At 37.3% G+C, this 16,490-nt stretch overlaps 1 protein-coding gene across 1 annotated transcript; it reads right to left on the reverse strand.

The window, feature by feature from the left end:
• Positions 1 to 698: 698 nt before the first annotated feature.
• LOC133761033 (olfactory receptor 6Y1) lies at positions 699 to 1,676 on the reverse strand. The gene has a single exon (XM_062193683.1). The coding sequence runs from the start codon at positions 1,674 to 1,676 to the stop codon at positions 699 to 701; it is 978 nt and encodes a 325-aa protein (XP_062049667.1).
• Between the last annotated feature and the right edge of the window lie 14,814 nt (positions 1,677 to 16,490).

Below are 16,490 nucleotides of genomic sequence, written 5' to 3' on the forward strand. Positions count from 1 at the left end.
TTGGAGTTTCTCAATGTCCTTCAAGTTTTATTTTTAAATGTTTATTTTAAATACTATTAAGTTTCATTGTATATCATATTAGTTTTCTAGTACTAGTTTTAAAGTACCAGTAAAACATAAATTTTTTCTCTCAATATTCTGTAGGTTAAAAGACAGAAACCAAGAATTTGGCAGGGCCATGGCCTCTCTGACCGCTATAGGGGAGAATCCTTCCTGGACTCTTCTAATATTAAAGATATTACAATGTAGGTTACAAATATGTTCTACTTTACTTTCTAATTTATGTTCTATTATTTTAAAAGCCTCAACAAGTTAGGAGTGTTTTACTTCTTTTTCTTTTACTTCTCAAGGATGGAATATTCAAAGACGTTTTCCTAATCTGAGAGCAGGAATATGGTTTTACTCCTTATCCTGTCCAAAATTTATTTTGGTACATTGTATGAGAAAAAGAACCTCCTTTCTCTTTCCCTTACTCCTCATTTCAAATATTTTTCTATGAAAATGCTTAACATTTTTTTCTCTGGTCCTGATAGGAGAGGTTACTACTTCTCAGAAATCTGATTCTCTAGTCATAAGCGTACCCTCAGAGAGCAGTGTTAAAGTTCCGTGTGTTATTGCCTAACTACAGCTGAGACTGAGGGAGACAGTGTGTAGTACTCATCTTCCAATTCAGGCCTCACAGGTTGACACATGTTTTTTTAACTACTGACAGTCTCATCTCCCCTAGGCCCAATTCCATGGCAGAGTATAGTCTTTTTTAGAGATGCTTTTACTTCACGGTTCCTCAGACAGTAAATGATGGGGTTGAGGAGTGGAACGACGACGGTGTAGAGAACAGATACCATTTTGTTGGAATTGTAGGCATACATGAGCTTGGGGCGGGCATAGGTGAAAAGGGTTGTGGAGTAGAAGAGACTCACCACTGTCAGGTGGGATGCACAGGTGGAGAATGCCTTTTGACGGCCTTGAGAAGACGGGATCTTGAGAATGGTGGTGAGGATGGTGACATATGAAGTGACCACTACACAAAGTGGAACAGCAATGACCATAAGGGCCAAGAAGAAGTCCACCAGCTCAGCCTGTGAGGAGTCCTCACAGGAGACGTTGAGGAGTGGAGAGATATCACAAAAGTAGTGATTGATATTGGGTGTGCCACAGTAGTGAAGTCGGGCTATGAAAAGCATCTTTATCATGGCAGTCACAAGTCCACAGAACCAGCATCCTCCAGCCATTGTACCACAAAGTTGATTGTTCATGATAACTGGGTAACGTAGTGGGTTACAAATGGCTACATAGCGGTCAAAGGCCATGACAGCAAGAAGGATGTACTCAGTGCAGACAAAGGTTACAAAGAAGTAAAGTTGAGTCATGCAGCCATTGAAGGAAATGCTTTTATCATGGCTGAGGAAGTCTACCAGCATCCTGGGGCTGATGACTGTGACATACCACATCTCCAGGAAAGAGAGGTGGCTCAGAAAGAAATACATGGGCTTGTGCAACTGCCCGTCACTTCGAATGGCTATGATGATTAGAAGGTTCTCAAGCAGTGTCAACAGGTAGGTTGCCAGGAAAACAGAGAAGAGAAGAAGCTGGAAGGCTGGTCGTGTTGGAAATCCCAGAAGAATGAAATGTGTTGTTGCTGTCCTGTTATCTGCTTCCAGAGTCTTGGTCATCATACCTGGCTGTGGGCACAGACAATGTCAATTCCTTCCATGTCCCAGCACAAGCCTATGGTTATTTACGTAATACAGCCTGCCACCAGCAAATTCTTAGCAATAGGAACTCTCTCCTGTCTTTATATCTTTATTTCACTTTGAATTATTATACAACCAAAGCTTTTGAGTGAATATGGACTTCATTGAGACTATGTTTTTATTATTTTTAACGTTAGTTCAAGAAGAGTAACTTGTCTATGATGATACAGAAGTGAAATTAGTACCCTCTGATTCCCAGTTCTGTGCTTTGCCAATGTGAGATTTCTTTTCTGCTATCATATTTAGGACAACAGAGAAAGCTATATTTTTCCATAAGGAAATAGTCTTGGAATAAAAGAGCTGGAAAAATAGTGCTCACTCATTTATTTCTGTCTTCTCACTTGAAAACTCAGCATTAGCATCCTACAGAAAGGCAGACTCATTCGCTCCTAATTTATTCATGTTTAGAGAGGAAAACAGATAAATAACCAACATATTGCAAATTTATCAAACAGTTTTGTTTTCTGTTGGAATGTCATATACAATTTCTTTAAACACATATTGTCTCTTTCTGCTCAAATCACCTCTCTCTCACAAACATACACAGACACACCATATCCTTGCTTGCTGTAGTCTAGTGTTCAGCAGACATTAAGACAGTGGATCTTAGGAAAAAGTTTTTGCATTCCTCCCTAGATTTTCTTTCAACTTTGCTTTCTTTGAATCTCATTACAGGAGTCTAAGTCAACTAGGAGTCTATTTGTGAATAGATTACGCCAGTCTCCATTCTGGTCTTTGCTCATCACTGTCCCATGTTTCCCCATGGATGGATGAAAAGAACATATTTCTAGTCACTGAAAGGTAGTACTTCTGTTTTTGAAGCTTTTTTTTTATATTCCAGAAACTACAGACACAACATTATTCCTTGATCTCTTTTCCTGGAACCATCTTCAGTGACTCCTAGTAGCATTGTGGTCTAACATCATAGATCTAAACATCACTCTAAGAAGAAATTCAATGTATTATTAACAGCACCTTAGCAACAGATACTGTTTTTTCTGGGTGCATGCCTCAGACTTGAAGTTGGAAATAAAACACACAATTTATCACTAAGAATTAGTCAATGAAATGGGTGACAATTTCACAAGACCTATCCATTAATTCATTCTTCATCTACTTTGAGCAGAAATATAAATACCAAGATGCAGAATCACAGAAAAGTAAGCACCAAATATAGGTACAAAGCAATAAAATAGAGTTCAAGATATGTATCAACAGCATTTGATGGAGAGCTTTCATTATCTGAGCATGGAACTTGGATTGAGCTTTCTGGTTGCCAAGTGAAATAGGAAAACAATTGGGCGGAGTCGCATCCTAGTAACATCCAAGACTGTTTACATAGCTCATGTGCTAGATTTATGAGGAAGAGAACAGGGCTAGCACAGTCAACAGCTCTTCCTCAGTGGAAGTGGAAGTACATGGAGCAAGTATACTTAGTGAAATAAACCAGTATGCAAAATACAAATATGTTTTCCTTGATCTGTTGTAACTAGTAGAGTACCAAAAAATGTAATGAATAGGAGTAAAAGTGACATTTTGAGATTCAATGACTGTTTACAGACCTTGTCTCTACTTTTGAGGAACTGTTTTTTCTCCCTACTATTTACTGAATTCTTTACTTAGTGCAGGATTAATCTTTTGAGTATACAATAACCTGAAAGTAGATCATTGTAAAAAATGAGAGGGAATAAGAGTGGAAGGAAGAGGAAAGGTGGTATCTTGGGCAGGAGGGAGGATAGGGTGGGAAGTATCACTATGTTCCTAAATCAGTATATATGAAATGAACAAAATTTGGTCACTTCAAAAAAATTTTTTAAATAAAAAAATAGATAAAAAGAAAGAAAACAGCTGTATCCAGAGGAGGTCACTCTGAACGCATAACAGCATTTTTAGTCATGTTTGTGATCTGAAAGCACATTCACACTACTTCATTTGATCTTCACATTAACAAGTGCCCACCAGACTCAGAGATATTAAATATTTAGCTCAAAGTAAGAAAGCTAGTTCCTTAATGGCAGAACCAAAATAAAATAATGAACTTCTTTTTCACAACCCACTGCTTTTTGTGTGTATGTAGGCAGAAGATGATTAGTGAGCTAGAGGTTTCTCTTTTGTGTTGTGAACACTAAATTTTATCTTTTAAGACAGTTCTAATGACTCTATGCATGAAAAATAAAGATTCAAAGAATGAGGAGTGTAAAATGTTTAAAATTCCAAGATGAAAACCAAGAGCTAGATGATTATTCCAACATAAAATCATTTTAAAACCAGTGGTATTTTAGTTCAAACTTTGTTTTCATTTTTCTTTTTAGGATAAGGTAATCAAAGAATGTTGAAGTAATTTTCTCATATATATTAGCAGAGTGGCATTTTATTAATTATTACATTTTAGTCCCTGGCAAGCTGTAATTTCTGGTTATTTTACACACTCTATTTAATTTAATTCCTTTGACGGTCCAATTAATGTAATCTCAAAAAGGACAAATCATCTTAAATTTCAGTTTAATTTGAATAGAATCATAAAAGTTAGTGTGAGAGATATAATCATGATTTATCTGAAAACAAGGGCAATTCACTAGCTTTCATAACTGACAGTGCATTACACTAAGAATGCGTACACACACACACACACACACTGCTACAGTAGGAGATAATGTTCAGCTCAGGAAACACAAAATCTTAGAGCAGAAAGGAACCTGATTAGACTTACTCCCTACCAAATCCGTGAAACCTGGGTGCATAGAAACCAATATTCACATAATCTTTTTCTGTTACTCTCCAGAAACAGAATACTCAAAATCTACAAAGAGAACCATAATTTTAAAAATCTCTGGGTGATATAAGCATTTCTTTTCTAGAAACTATTGTTGCTTCATTCATGCATCACTGTTATGTTTTTTGGGGTTGCACAGAGTATGTCTCATTGCTTTCTCAAGGATACACATTTCGCTCAACCTCCAATCTCCTCTGAATACCACTGTCCTATCATAGAATTCCTTCTTTAGACTACACCACTCAATTTATATTTGGTTAAAAGTCAAGTTATTAGCCTCTAAAGTTTGGTGCCATATTTGAATTTTTCCACTTTAACTGAAATATTTAATGTGGATCAATAACATGAGATTGTAGAAAATTCACATGGGATTTAAGGCATGTTTTCCTTCTGAGTACGAGGAATAGGTGTAGTGTCATCCTCTTGAATTTCCACTAGAGAAAAGCAGGTTTTCCTTCTGATTCCCAGGGATGGTGGAAATGGTCTTCTCCATGGACAATGAAGGTTGAGCCAGGATCACAATGAATTTTGCAAGGGATATGCTCTGTTTGTAGGGATATGAAGGGTAAGGGAAGAAAGTTTATGTGATCAAAGCATTACTGGGAAAGAAAGCATTTGAAAAATTGCTATGTAACCTCCGTGGAGAACCGTCAAGACAAAATGACACAAGAATTCTCAAAATGTGACATAGGCAATGAGACATATGGTAGAATTGTCATCTGGACTTGTTATAACCATCTGCCAACTCCTGCAGAGACGTGAGAAAAAAGAGGGGTTGGTCAGAGATAGATGTATCAGCTTTGGGCCTTCACTAACAAGGTATTTTCTAAACAGGAAATTTATCTTTTAAATCAGTTTTAAAGGGATATAATTCTAGCCCCTCTCCCTTTCCCCAGAACCCCTTAGGAACAACCGTGCTTTTGAATATGTTCATAGCAGTTCCTTAGCTGGTAGAAGGACAGAATAAGGAGCCTTCATAGTGAACATCTCTGGAACTTTTGGTTTTTGCTGTAAGTTTGAAAACATAGAGGGGAAAATCTTTAACATCCCTGGTCCTTAACATACTGTATAACTTCCCATAACCTACATCTGAAATAATTTTTCTTACACTTAGAGGAAGTAGCTTTAATTCTATAGATCTCAGGTCTTATTTTTAGCAAAATTAATTTTATATTTAAGCTATCTAGTTGAGGATAAATGTGACTGAGTGTTTTTTTTTTGAATGATTAATAAGTTAAAAGGGAGTCTTATCTCTTATGGAAACCTTGTATGTTCTAAGGGATTTCAGTCATCAAAATTTCTGTAACCACCATCTTCTTTGCAAGCTACTGTGCTTATTTATCATAAAAGTGCACACTTGCATGACTACACCACACTAGCTACTCGTCACATACACATAAATGTTCATTTATGTACTCTTGCAGGTTGAACCTATCCTCCCAATCACTTTCTTTCTCTTTGTCTGGGTCACAGTAGAACTGTACTCTGACTGTTGCACAGCAGAAAGTTGGGTTGATGCATTGAACGGATATATTTTCAGAGATCACCAGGTAATTATCAGAAGCTCAAGTCTATTTCATCTAGAATAATTTCTCACAGTAGAGCCTTAAAATCATGTGAAAATCTAGACCACAAGGTATCACTGAATTCCTAACATTTTCATGTGATTTGCTATGCATAAAAGCGAATAGAATTTTTATTGATTTGAAATTAATCTATATAATCTAACAAGTTCTTTCTCTGTCTATATCCCAGTGTGACATACTCATCATAGGGTCACAGAAGGAAAACAATTTTTAAAACTATCAAATTAAAATTCTGATGAAATAAAAAATATGATTTTCAATTATTTCATGCTTTCCTTAAAAATAATAAATTATTAAAAGCTGGCCAAACCCTTTTTTGGAATTATCAACTCACCATTTTTTATTGATTTAACTGTCTTCCCAGCCTTGGCAGGATGGCCAGCTTACACAGAGGAAAGAGAAGAAATCCTGCAGGCAAGGAAGAGGGAAACCATGTGCATAAGCACAGATTGTCATTGCTCAAGTCCACTTTGCTCTCTGCTGAGCTTGAGTTCAAGATCTGATGGAGCTATTTGTGCTACTGCCTGTCTCCAAGCTAGTGACGGAGCAGGATTCAACTCCCTTCCACCCACAAGGGACCTCCCAAGGGACACAGCCTTCAGGAAAGTATTTGGCTTTTCCAAGGCTCAAGGGCATCAGAGGGGGGAATTCTAAGGAAAAAAACCAGTAATCTAAATGTAATCTCAAGGTAAAAGAGAGGGCTTAGACTTACTAGAAACACCCTACCCCATTCTTCCCAACCAGACTCCCGTGTGCGTGAGAGCTCGCGCGCGCGTGTGTGTGTGTGTGTGTGTATCTTCCTCTATTTCCTTGAAACAGTCTCACAAATAACAAGCCCCTCTGGGGAGATGGTGCCAGAACCCAAGTAATGCAGAATACAGGAATGATCTTTACCCATCCTTATTTGGAGGCTTATGTATGAAAGCATGCAAACAGAAAAACTGTGAACACACTGAGATATGTACTTACAGGTGCTGACTCTTTACATTGCAATGATTCTTATGCATGGGTGATTCAGTACAGGTGAAAAATATACACTACCTCTGGATGATATCTGTATTTTCAAAGACAAGTGAGAATATGTGTGTTTTATCTATAAACGGTGTACATTCAGAGGCATACGACGGTATTCAGAGAAGATGGAGGTAGTAAGCCTATACGGAACACATATGGAAATTGGATAGTTATCTCTTTGGATGTATATGTTGCTTCGTGGGTAAGGATACCTAGTCATTCAGGGATAGTTAGCCCCTGGACCACAGACCCAAGGCTATAGCAGAAGGTAAATAGGATCTATTGGGATTTGATATTCACTGCTATGAAGTATGTAGGATTCCTCTAGTATTGCTGTTTAATTTTTAAATTTTTATTAATATAAAGAGAACATATTTCATGTATTTCATAGGATAATCACACTTACCTCCCTCTCTCAATCCCCTTCCTTCCTTCTTTCCTTTTTTTGAAAAACCTTGAAAAAATAAGCTCAATGCACTCTATAAGCACAGACTTAATTCATTACAAACAATAATATTCAGTGAATATAAAATAAGAAGACCACAATTCCACAGGAGTATAAACAAGGGCTAAAACAACAATCATATAACAAGATGTATATTTCACTTCTATGAATTTTTATATTCTATATTAACTGTCACATATCAGCAAAAATATGATTTTGTTTATTTTAGACTGACTTATTTCACTAAGCATAATGGTCTCCAATTATATTTATTTTATTGCAAAAGACAGATTTCATTCTTTTCTATGGCTGAGTAATATTCCATAGTGTATGTGTATATATATATATATATATATATATATATATATATATACACCATGTTTTCTTTATCAGTTATTAGTTGATGGAAATTTGGGTTGATTCCATATCTTAGCTATTGTAAGTTGAGCTGCAGTATATATGAGTGTGCAGATAATGCTTTCATATGCTGATTTCATTTCCTTTGGATAAATTCCCAAGAATGGGATGGCTGGGTCATATGGTAGATCTATTTTCAAATTTCTGAGGAATCGCTATACTGTCATCCTTTAGGTTGTACTAGTTAACATTCCCAACAACAGTGGATCAGGGCTCTTTTTACCCACATTATTACTTACATTTATTGTTTTTTGACTTTTGGATGATAGACATTCTAAGAGGGGTGAAGTAAAACCTCATTGTGGTTTTTATTTGCATTTGCCTGATGGCTAGTGATCTTGTACTTTTTTTTATGTGTCAGTCATTTGAATTTCATTCTTTGAAAAATTCCTATTCATGTCCTTTGCCCATTTCCTAACTGAAGTATTGTTGCTGTTAAATTTATTGAGCTCCTTCTATATCCTTGATTTTCATCCTTCCTTTATCAGATGTATAGCTTGCAAATATTTTCTTCCATTCTGCTGATTGCCTCTTCACTTCGTTGAGTGATTCCTTGGCAGTGCAGAATTTTCTTAGCTTGATATAATCCCATTTGTCTATTTTTACTTTTATTGCCTATGCTTTTGGGGATTTTTCCACAAATTGTTGTCCTAAGTCAATGTCTTGCAGTGTTCCCCCAGTGCTTTCCTCTAGTAATTTTATGGTATCAGGTTGTAGATTTAGATCCTTGATCCTTTGTGAATTGATATTTGTATAATGTGTAAGGTAGGAGTCTTGTTTTATATTTCTACACACAGTGATTCAATTTTCCCAACACCATATATTGAATTAACTGTCCTTTCTCCAGGAGCTTATTTTAGCTCATTTATCAAAGATTAAATTGGTTATAAGTGTGTGGATTGATTTCTAGGATTTCACTTTGTTCCTTTGGTCTACATGTCTTTTTGTGTGCCAGTACCAGGCTGTTTTGATTTAAATGAACTGTACTGTTTCCTGAAATCCAGTATTATGATTTCTTTGACTTTATTTTTTTATTTTTGTTGCATAAGATTACTTTAGCTCTTAGGGGTCTCTTGTGTTTCCATATCAATTTTAGCATTTGTTTTTTCCAAATCTGAGAAGAATGTCATTGGTATTTTCATTGGGATCACATTGAATCTGTAAATCACTTTGAGTAGTATGGACATTTTGATTATATTAATTCTTTCGATGCAGGAACATGGGTGATTTTTCCATTTTTTCGTCTTCTATTTCGTTCTTTAATGTTTTGCAATTTTCATTGAAGAGATACTTGGTTAAATTTATTCTAAGGTATTTCAATTTTTGTAGTTATTATGAAGGGTACTGTTCTTTTTTTTTTTTTTGACAGGCAGAGTGGACAGTGAGAGAGACAGAGAGAAAGGTCTTCCTTCTGCCGTTGGTTCACCCTCCAATGGCCGCCGCGGCGGCAGGCCCGCTGCAGCCGGTGCACTGCGCTGATCCGATGGCAGGAGCCAGGTGCTTATCCTGGTCTCCCATGGGGTGCCGGGCCCAAGCACTTGGGCCATCTTCCATTGCACTCCCTGGCCACAGCAGAGAGCTGGCCTGGAAGAGGGGTAACCGGGACAGGATCAGTGCCCTGACTGGGACTAGAACCTGGTGTGCCGGTGTCGCATGGCGGAGGATTAGCCTAGTGAGCCGTGGCGCCGGCCAAGGGTACTGTTCTTACAAATTCATTCTCAGCCATGGCATTTTTGTGTATGTATATAAAGGGTATTGATTTTTGTGCATTTCTGAAGTTGGGACAAAGGAGGTGTAGCAAAGAGACAGTAGCTCTTTGTCTATTTCAGCTCTTTGTCAAATTATCAAATTCCATTCAAGAAGAGTAGCAAATTCCTCAAATCACAGAAGCTCTAGTGAATATTTATAGGAATAATCATAATTTAGTCTTCATTATTTTTCAATATGATAAAATTACAAAAATGTCTCCCACAGAAAACTGAAATTACATAAGATTGATTATTGGCACAGTGGTTAGAAGCCACTTGATATGCTCACATTCCACATTGGAGGACCTAGCTTGGAGTCCCAACTTTGCTTCCAACTTAAGCTTTTGATAATGTACACTAGGGAAGACAGCAGATAAAGATTCAAGTATTTGGTTCCCTGTCACTCACATGAGACAACTTGGATTGAGTTGCTGGCCCCTGGATTCATCCTGGCCTAGCCTTAATTGTGCAGACATTTGGGGATAGAACAGAAGATGGAAGATCTCTGTCTATTTCTTTCTATCTCCCCGTCCCTCTGGCCCTCATTCTGCCTCTTGTCAAATAAATAATTTCAAAAGAAAATCCATTGGAATATCATTTACAGATAGTCTCCTATCTGTAGTTTGGTTATGTTCTCTAGTTCTGTATTATAAACAACAAGGAGCTCAATCAATCAGTCAAAAATATTTAATGAGTTTCTTCTAAGTGTTAAGAATATCATTGTCATGTGCCATTAATCCTTTCAAATAGTTTTACCATTAGTTTAATTCAGCATTTGTGCATTTGATCATATACTTCGGTAACAAACTCCTCATCTGAGACAACTAATAGAGTACTTGAAATGTAACATATTGGAGTGAAATAGATATTTTGAGAATCGATGATTGTTTATAGCCTTTGTCTTTTCCATTGAGGAACAGTGTTTTGTTTATTTTTTTTGTCTTCATACTATTTGTTGAACTATTTTACATGGAGTAGGGTTAGCTATAAAATCGTTAAGTATATTGAAAATAGATCATTGTAAAAATTTATAGAGGGAAGGGGAGGAAGAGTTGGAGTGTGGGTGAGAGGGAGGGTGGGGGATAAGTGCCATTATGTTACTAAATCTGTATGTATGAAATATATTAAACTTGTATAACAAATAAAATTTATAAAAAAACACACAATTCTGGCCGGCGCCACGGCTCAACAGGCTAATCCTCCGCCTTGCGGCGCCGGCACACCGAGTTCTAGTCCCAGTCGGGGCACCGATTCTGTCTCGGTTGCCCCTCTTCCAGGCCAGCTCTCTGCTGTGGCCAGGGAGTGCAGTGGAAGATGGCCCAAGTGCTTGGGCCCGGCACCCCATGGGAGACCAGGATAAGCACCTGGCTCCTGCCATTGGATCAGCGCGGTGCGCCGGCCGCAGCGTGCCTACCGCGGCGGCCATTGGAGGGTGAACCAACGGCAAAAGGAAGACCTTTCTCTCTGTCTCTCTCTCTCACTGTCCACTCTGCCTGTCAAAAACAAAAAAACAAAAAAACAAAAAAAAAAACCACAATTCTAAAAAAGAAATCATTGAAATGAAGCCAGTTTTGTGAAGCAACACGTTAAGCAGCTGCCTATAAGGCTAGCATCCCATGTGGGTGCCAGTTCAAGCCCCAGCTGCCATACTTCCAATCCAGCTCTTTACTAATGGCCTAGGAAAAGCAGCACAGGTTGGCCCAAGTGCTTGGCTCCTGTCACCCACATGGGGGACTTGAAGGAAGCACCTGGCTCCTGGCTTCAGCCTGGCCTACCCTTGATCATTTCAATCATTTGGAGAGTTGAATTAACAGATGGGAGATCAATGTCTCTGCTCCACTTTCTCTCTCTCTCTCTGTAACTCTGCCTTTCAAATAGATAGATAGATAAAGAAATAAATAGATAAATAAATAAATAAATGTTTCAAAAATCATTAAAATAATTTCTGAGCATGTATGTTGAGGAAATGGGCTGAGTCCTGTTTTATTTAGATAACATAATAGATACATAATGTCAAAGCAGAGGAAGATAAAGATAAAATACTCCCAAGAGGAGATTTATGGATAAAGCTATGATTATTATTCCAGATTAAAAATAGATATATTTCTAAATATTGTAGTGTGAACTGAGAACCTATGTAAACAAAACATGGTCATTTCTGAGTATCACTGCTTATAATCATTCCTTACTACAAAAAATGGAATTAGAATTATAAGTACTTAAAATGAGGAAGAATTGTAAGTTTACTTGTCATTGTTTTATTTCACAAAAGAAAACAAATAATGCTTATGCATAAAGACTAAAAACATAGAGCAAAACACAATAAGAGCTTAAAAAGTAAAGTAATGTATAATAAAATAAAATAAACTCAACAGTAGCTATTGAAATTGCAGGTACAGAATCTAGAAAAAAAAAAAAGCTATCTTTCTCTGGCTAGTCCTCCAGGTTACAACTTTGAAGAGATAATCAGTATCACCTCCGGCAGAATGACAATACATTAGGTTGGCAAGGATGAAAAAGAGTCATGACTTTTGTCTGAAAAACAAAGAAACATGTTTTATCAGAAAAGGAAAAAAAATTAACTTTCATTTAATAAATATAAATTTCCAAAGTACAACTTTTGGATTATAGTGGCTTTTCCCTCCATAACCTCCTTTCCACCCATAACCATCCCATCTCCCACCCCCTCTCCCATCCCGTTCTTCACATGATTCATTTTCAATTATCTTTATATACAGAAGATCAACTTAGTATATACTAAGTAAAGATTTTAACAGACTGCACCCACAAAGACACACAAAGTATAGAGTACTGTTTGGGTAGTAGCTTTACTATTAATTCACCAAGTACAACACACTAAGGACAGAGGTCCTACATGGGGAGCAGGTGCACAGTGACTCCTATTGTTGATTTAACAATTGACACTCTTATTTATGACGTCAATAATCACCCGAGGCTCTTGTCATGGGCTGCCAAGGCTATGGAAGCCTTTTGAGTTCGCCGACTCCGACCTTATTTAGACAAGGCCATATTCAAAGTGGAAGTTCTCTCCTCCCTTCAGAGAAAGGTATTGCTTTCTTTGATGGCCCGTTCTTTCCGCTGGGATCTCACTAACAGAGATCTTTCATTTAGGTCATTTTTTTTTTTTTTGCCACAGTGTCTTGGTTTTCCATGCCTGCAAAACTCTCATGGGCTTTTTAGCCAGATCTGAATGCCTTAAGGCCTGATTCTGAGGCCAGAGTGCTATTTAGGTCATCTGCCATTCTGTGAATCTGCTGTGTATCCTGCTTCCCATGTTGGATCATTCTCTCCTTTTTAATTCTATCAATTATTATTTGCAGACACTGGTCCTTTGACACTTAATGCTATCATTATGATCAATTATGAACTTAACCTGACCACTTTGACTAGTGAGATGGCATTGGTACATGCCACCTTGATGGGATTGAACTGCAATCCCCTGTCACATTTCTAGCTCAACCATTATGGGTAAGTCCAAGTGAGCTTGTGCCAAACTGTGCCTCTCTTCCTTCTCTTATTCCCACTCTTATATTTAACAGGGATCACTTTTTAGTTAAATTTAAATGACTAAGAATAATTGTGTGTTAATTAAAGAGTTCAACCAATGGTATTATGTAGAACAAAAAAATACTAAGGGGAATGAAATAGTAAATTGTTCCTCGACAGTCAGGACAAAGGCTGATCAAGACATTGTTTCTCATAGTGTCCATTTCACTTCTACAGGTTTCCTTTTAGGTGCTCAGGTAGTTGCTTGGGACACCCACATCAGATCTCAAAGTGTTTGGGTACGAGTCCTGGCTCCCATTTTGATGCCAGTTTCTTGGTAATGTGTACCCCAGGAGCCAAAAGTAATGGTCCAAATACTTGGGTATCCATCACCTTCCATGGGATACCCTGATTGGGTTCCAGGACCTTGACTTTGGCCTCGCCCATCCTAATTTTCTTTATTGTGAGCATCTAAGGAGTGAACAAATGGATGAAAGATCTCTGTCTCTGACTCTATGCATTTCAAAAAATGTATTATGATATGTCCTCATAATTTGTAAAAGGGAGCTCCCCTGGTTCAAACCAAAGACACCTTGACATAATGGTAGAGTATATAATTGGGAGTGTTAGATGTTTTAATCAGTTTTTTATCTCCAAATAATTATCAGGGTGCTTACAGTTTTACTGCCCATGCATGTTTTAGAGAAAGTCCATTTTCCAAACTCAGTTTGAATAATAGTGAGTTTGACACATTAATAGAACATGCACATCTGCTAGAAAGCAGATAATATTAATAATGAAATAATAATAGTGATTCTTATTGGCAGCCACTTACCTTTTATACCAGAAGGTCTTACTGGCGCCACAAGCAAATTCACACACTGAAAAAGCCACACTTGGCATTAAGTTAATTGAGAAAAAGATAGGATAGGAAATAAAACAAGGCAGCATCAGGAGTTTGTCTTTTGGAAAAGGAGTCTTAAAACAGTTCATTGGCTAAATGTTATTATTCAAGGTCATAGCTGAGCTATAAATATATGAGTTTCACACAAAGTGGTGCAGATCTTACCATGGCTTGTAATCCTCACGCCATCAGAGTTAATTATATCACTTGCCCCAGTTTTATGAGCATACATAATTTCTCAAATTCCCTGCAAATGAAGTGACTTTTCAAAAGTAGCCTGAAGCTGTGATTTTTTTACGGCTTATATCTATATTTATTGTCATCTAGACCACAGACTATTTAGCAGTGCTGATTTGTTTCATAAGCAATATAGCCTAGTAACACCTATCAGGTTTCCAAGGAGCCAGGAGTAGGAAGTTTATCCAACATCAAATTTATTCACAGAAAAAGAGTGAAAAAAAGCTGTTAACCCTATGCTTGCATATGCATTATCTCTTTAATAGACCCAGCAAGCATATGAGATAGGTGACTCTATTTTCATTATAAAAAGAAAAGAATTGGGGCCGGTGCTGTGGCATAGTGGCTAAAGCCTCCGCCTGCAGTGCCAGCATCTCATATGGGTGCTGGTTCAAGACCCTGCTGCTCCACTTCCAATCCAGCTTCTTGCTGACTTGACTGGGAAAGCAGCAGAAGATGGCCCAAGCCCTTGGGCCCCTGCACCAGCATGGGAGGACCCAAAGGAAGCTCCCGGCTCCTGGCTTCGGATCTGCACAGCTCCGGCCATTACAGCCAATTGGAGAGTGAACTAGCAGATGGAAGATCTCTCTCTCTCTCTCTCTGCCTCTCTTTTTCTCTGTGCGTAACTCTGACTTTCAAAGTAAATAAATAAATCTTTTAAAAAAAACTAACAGTAGAAATGTGTAGTTCTTTGCCTGTAATCATTTAATTATAACTCATTAGTGGTAAATCCAGGTTCATATTGAAATTAGCTGATTCTCTTAACCACAAAATCCATGACTTTCATAACTATAAACATGGAATAGAATGTAATGTAATTCAAGTTGCAATGAGGTAAACTTGCAAATGTAAGATTTCTTTCTGTTTGTTTGCTTTTGCTATTTTAGTTTAGATTCTGGAAATTCTAGAATGATTATTGATTAAGTAGTTTTCTTAGTGGTCAAACAAAGGCTCCCCTGGCTTAAAATAGAAAAATGTGCACTGACCAACAATCTCTGTTTGTCGGGATTTATTAATTTGCACATTTATTTTGCTTTTATATATATTCCTCATCTAAGTAATAAGCCAAATTTGGTTCGGTGTGAAAAGAACTGGGTAAATGAGCCTAGAGTCAGGATGTGAAAATCTCTCTGTGCAATTAGAATACCTTCCAAAAATCAAGGGAGCTGGTGGAATACTTGTGATTCATATAGATATGACTGAGGCTCTTGACCCACCACAGAGATGCATCCTATCTCTCATTCTCTGATCTCTCTTATAAAATATTTGCTGTACTTGTGATTCTTTGTTCATTGACAAGATGTTCCACACAGCCACTATTTGAAACAGAAGTTGGCCAAAGTGCTGGGGAAGATTCTGTGTAAAGTTGTTCTAAAACATTTTACCTAGTCAACACCCATAGGTCAACCAGCTTCACAATCTTCTAAGATTCAAAATGAGAGATGAGGAGAATATTCAGACACAACAGACTGTTGGATGCATATGTGTCTGAATATTAACACTGCATCTCTCTGCTTTGATTATCAGTGAGTGTGAGATTTACATAGGAAAAGGGTGTTAGGTGACATGAAATTTCATTTTTGAGGCATGATACATCCTTTTGTAGTTTCTCATGGAAATTGGATTTGATAATCTGGGCCTTTGAAATTTCTACCTTAGTGACTACATGATTTTATCTAGACATTCCATTAGTAAACTCGCTGTCTTTTCTCCTGTTAGATTTTCTCATTTATGAGATAATGGTCTAGGATTACAGTAGGAAATTTCAAACTGTCTGTGAAATAGGAGTTCCTATCAAGTTTTGAAATTCTACATGTTAGGTTTACAATCCAGGTTTACTTGACCAGACTTTCCACATATTTTTCTAGAACTATTTATTTCAACAAACATGCAGGTGGTTCTTACATAACAAGCCCAACCTTAGTTTTTAGAAAGATCTGTAAAAAATCAATGATTCATCAACATTGGCTTGTATTAGAACTTCCTGAGACAATATAATAGATTGACAGATATACATGTTCCCTGTAAGTCCATTCTATGATTCCTTGAGAAGGCCCTGCTTCCCTGTCAGGATGTGTCATATATCAGTTTGGGGCATGTCTAGA

Source organism: Lepus europaeus, chromosome 5, assembly GCF_033115175.1.
Source record: "Lepus europaeus isolate LE1 chromosome 5, mLepTim1.pri, whole genome shotgun sequence".
NCBI lineage: Eukaryota > Metazoa > Chordata > Mammalia > Lagomorpha > Leporidae > Lepus > Lepus europaeus.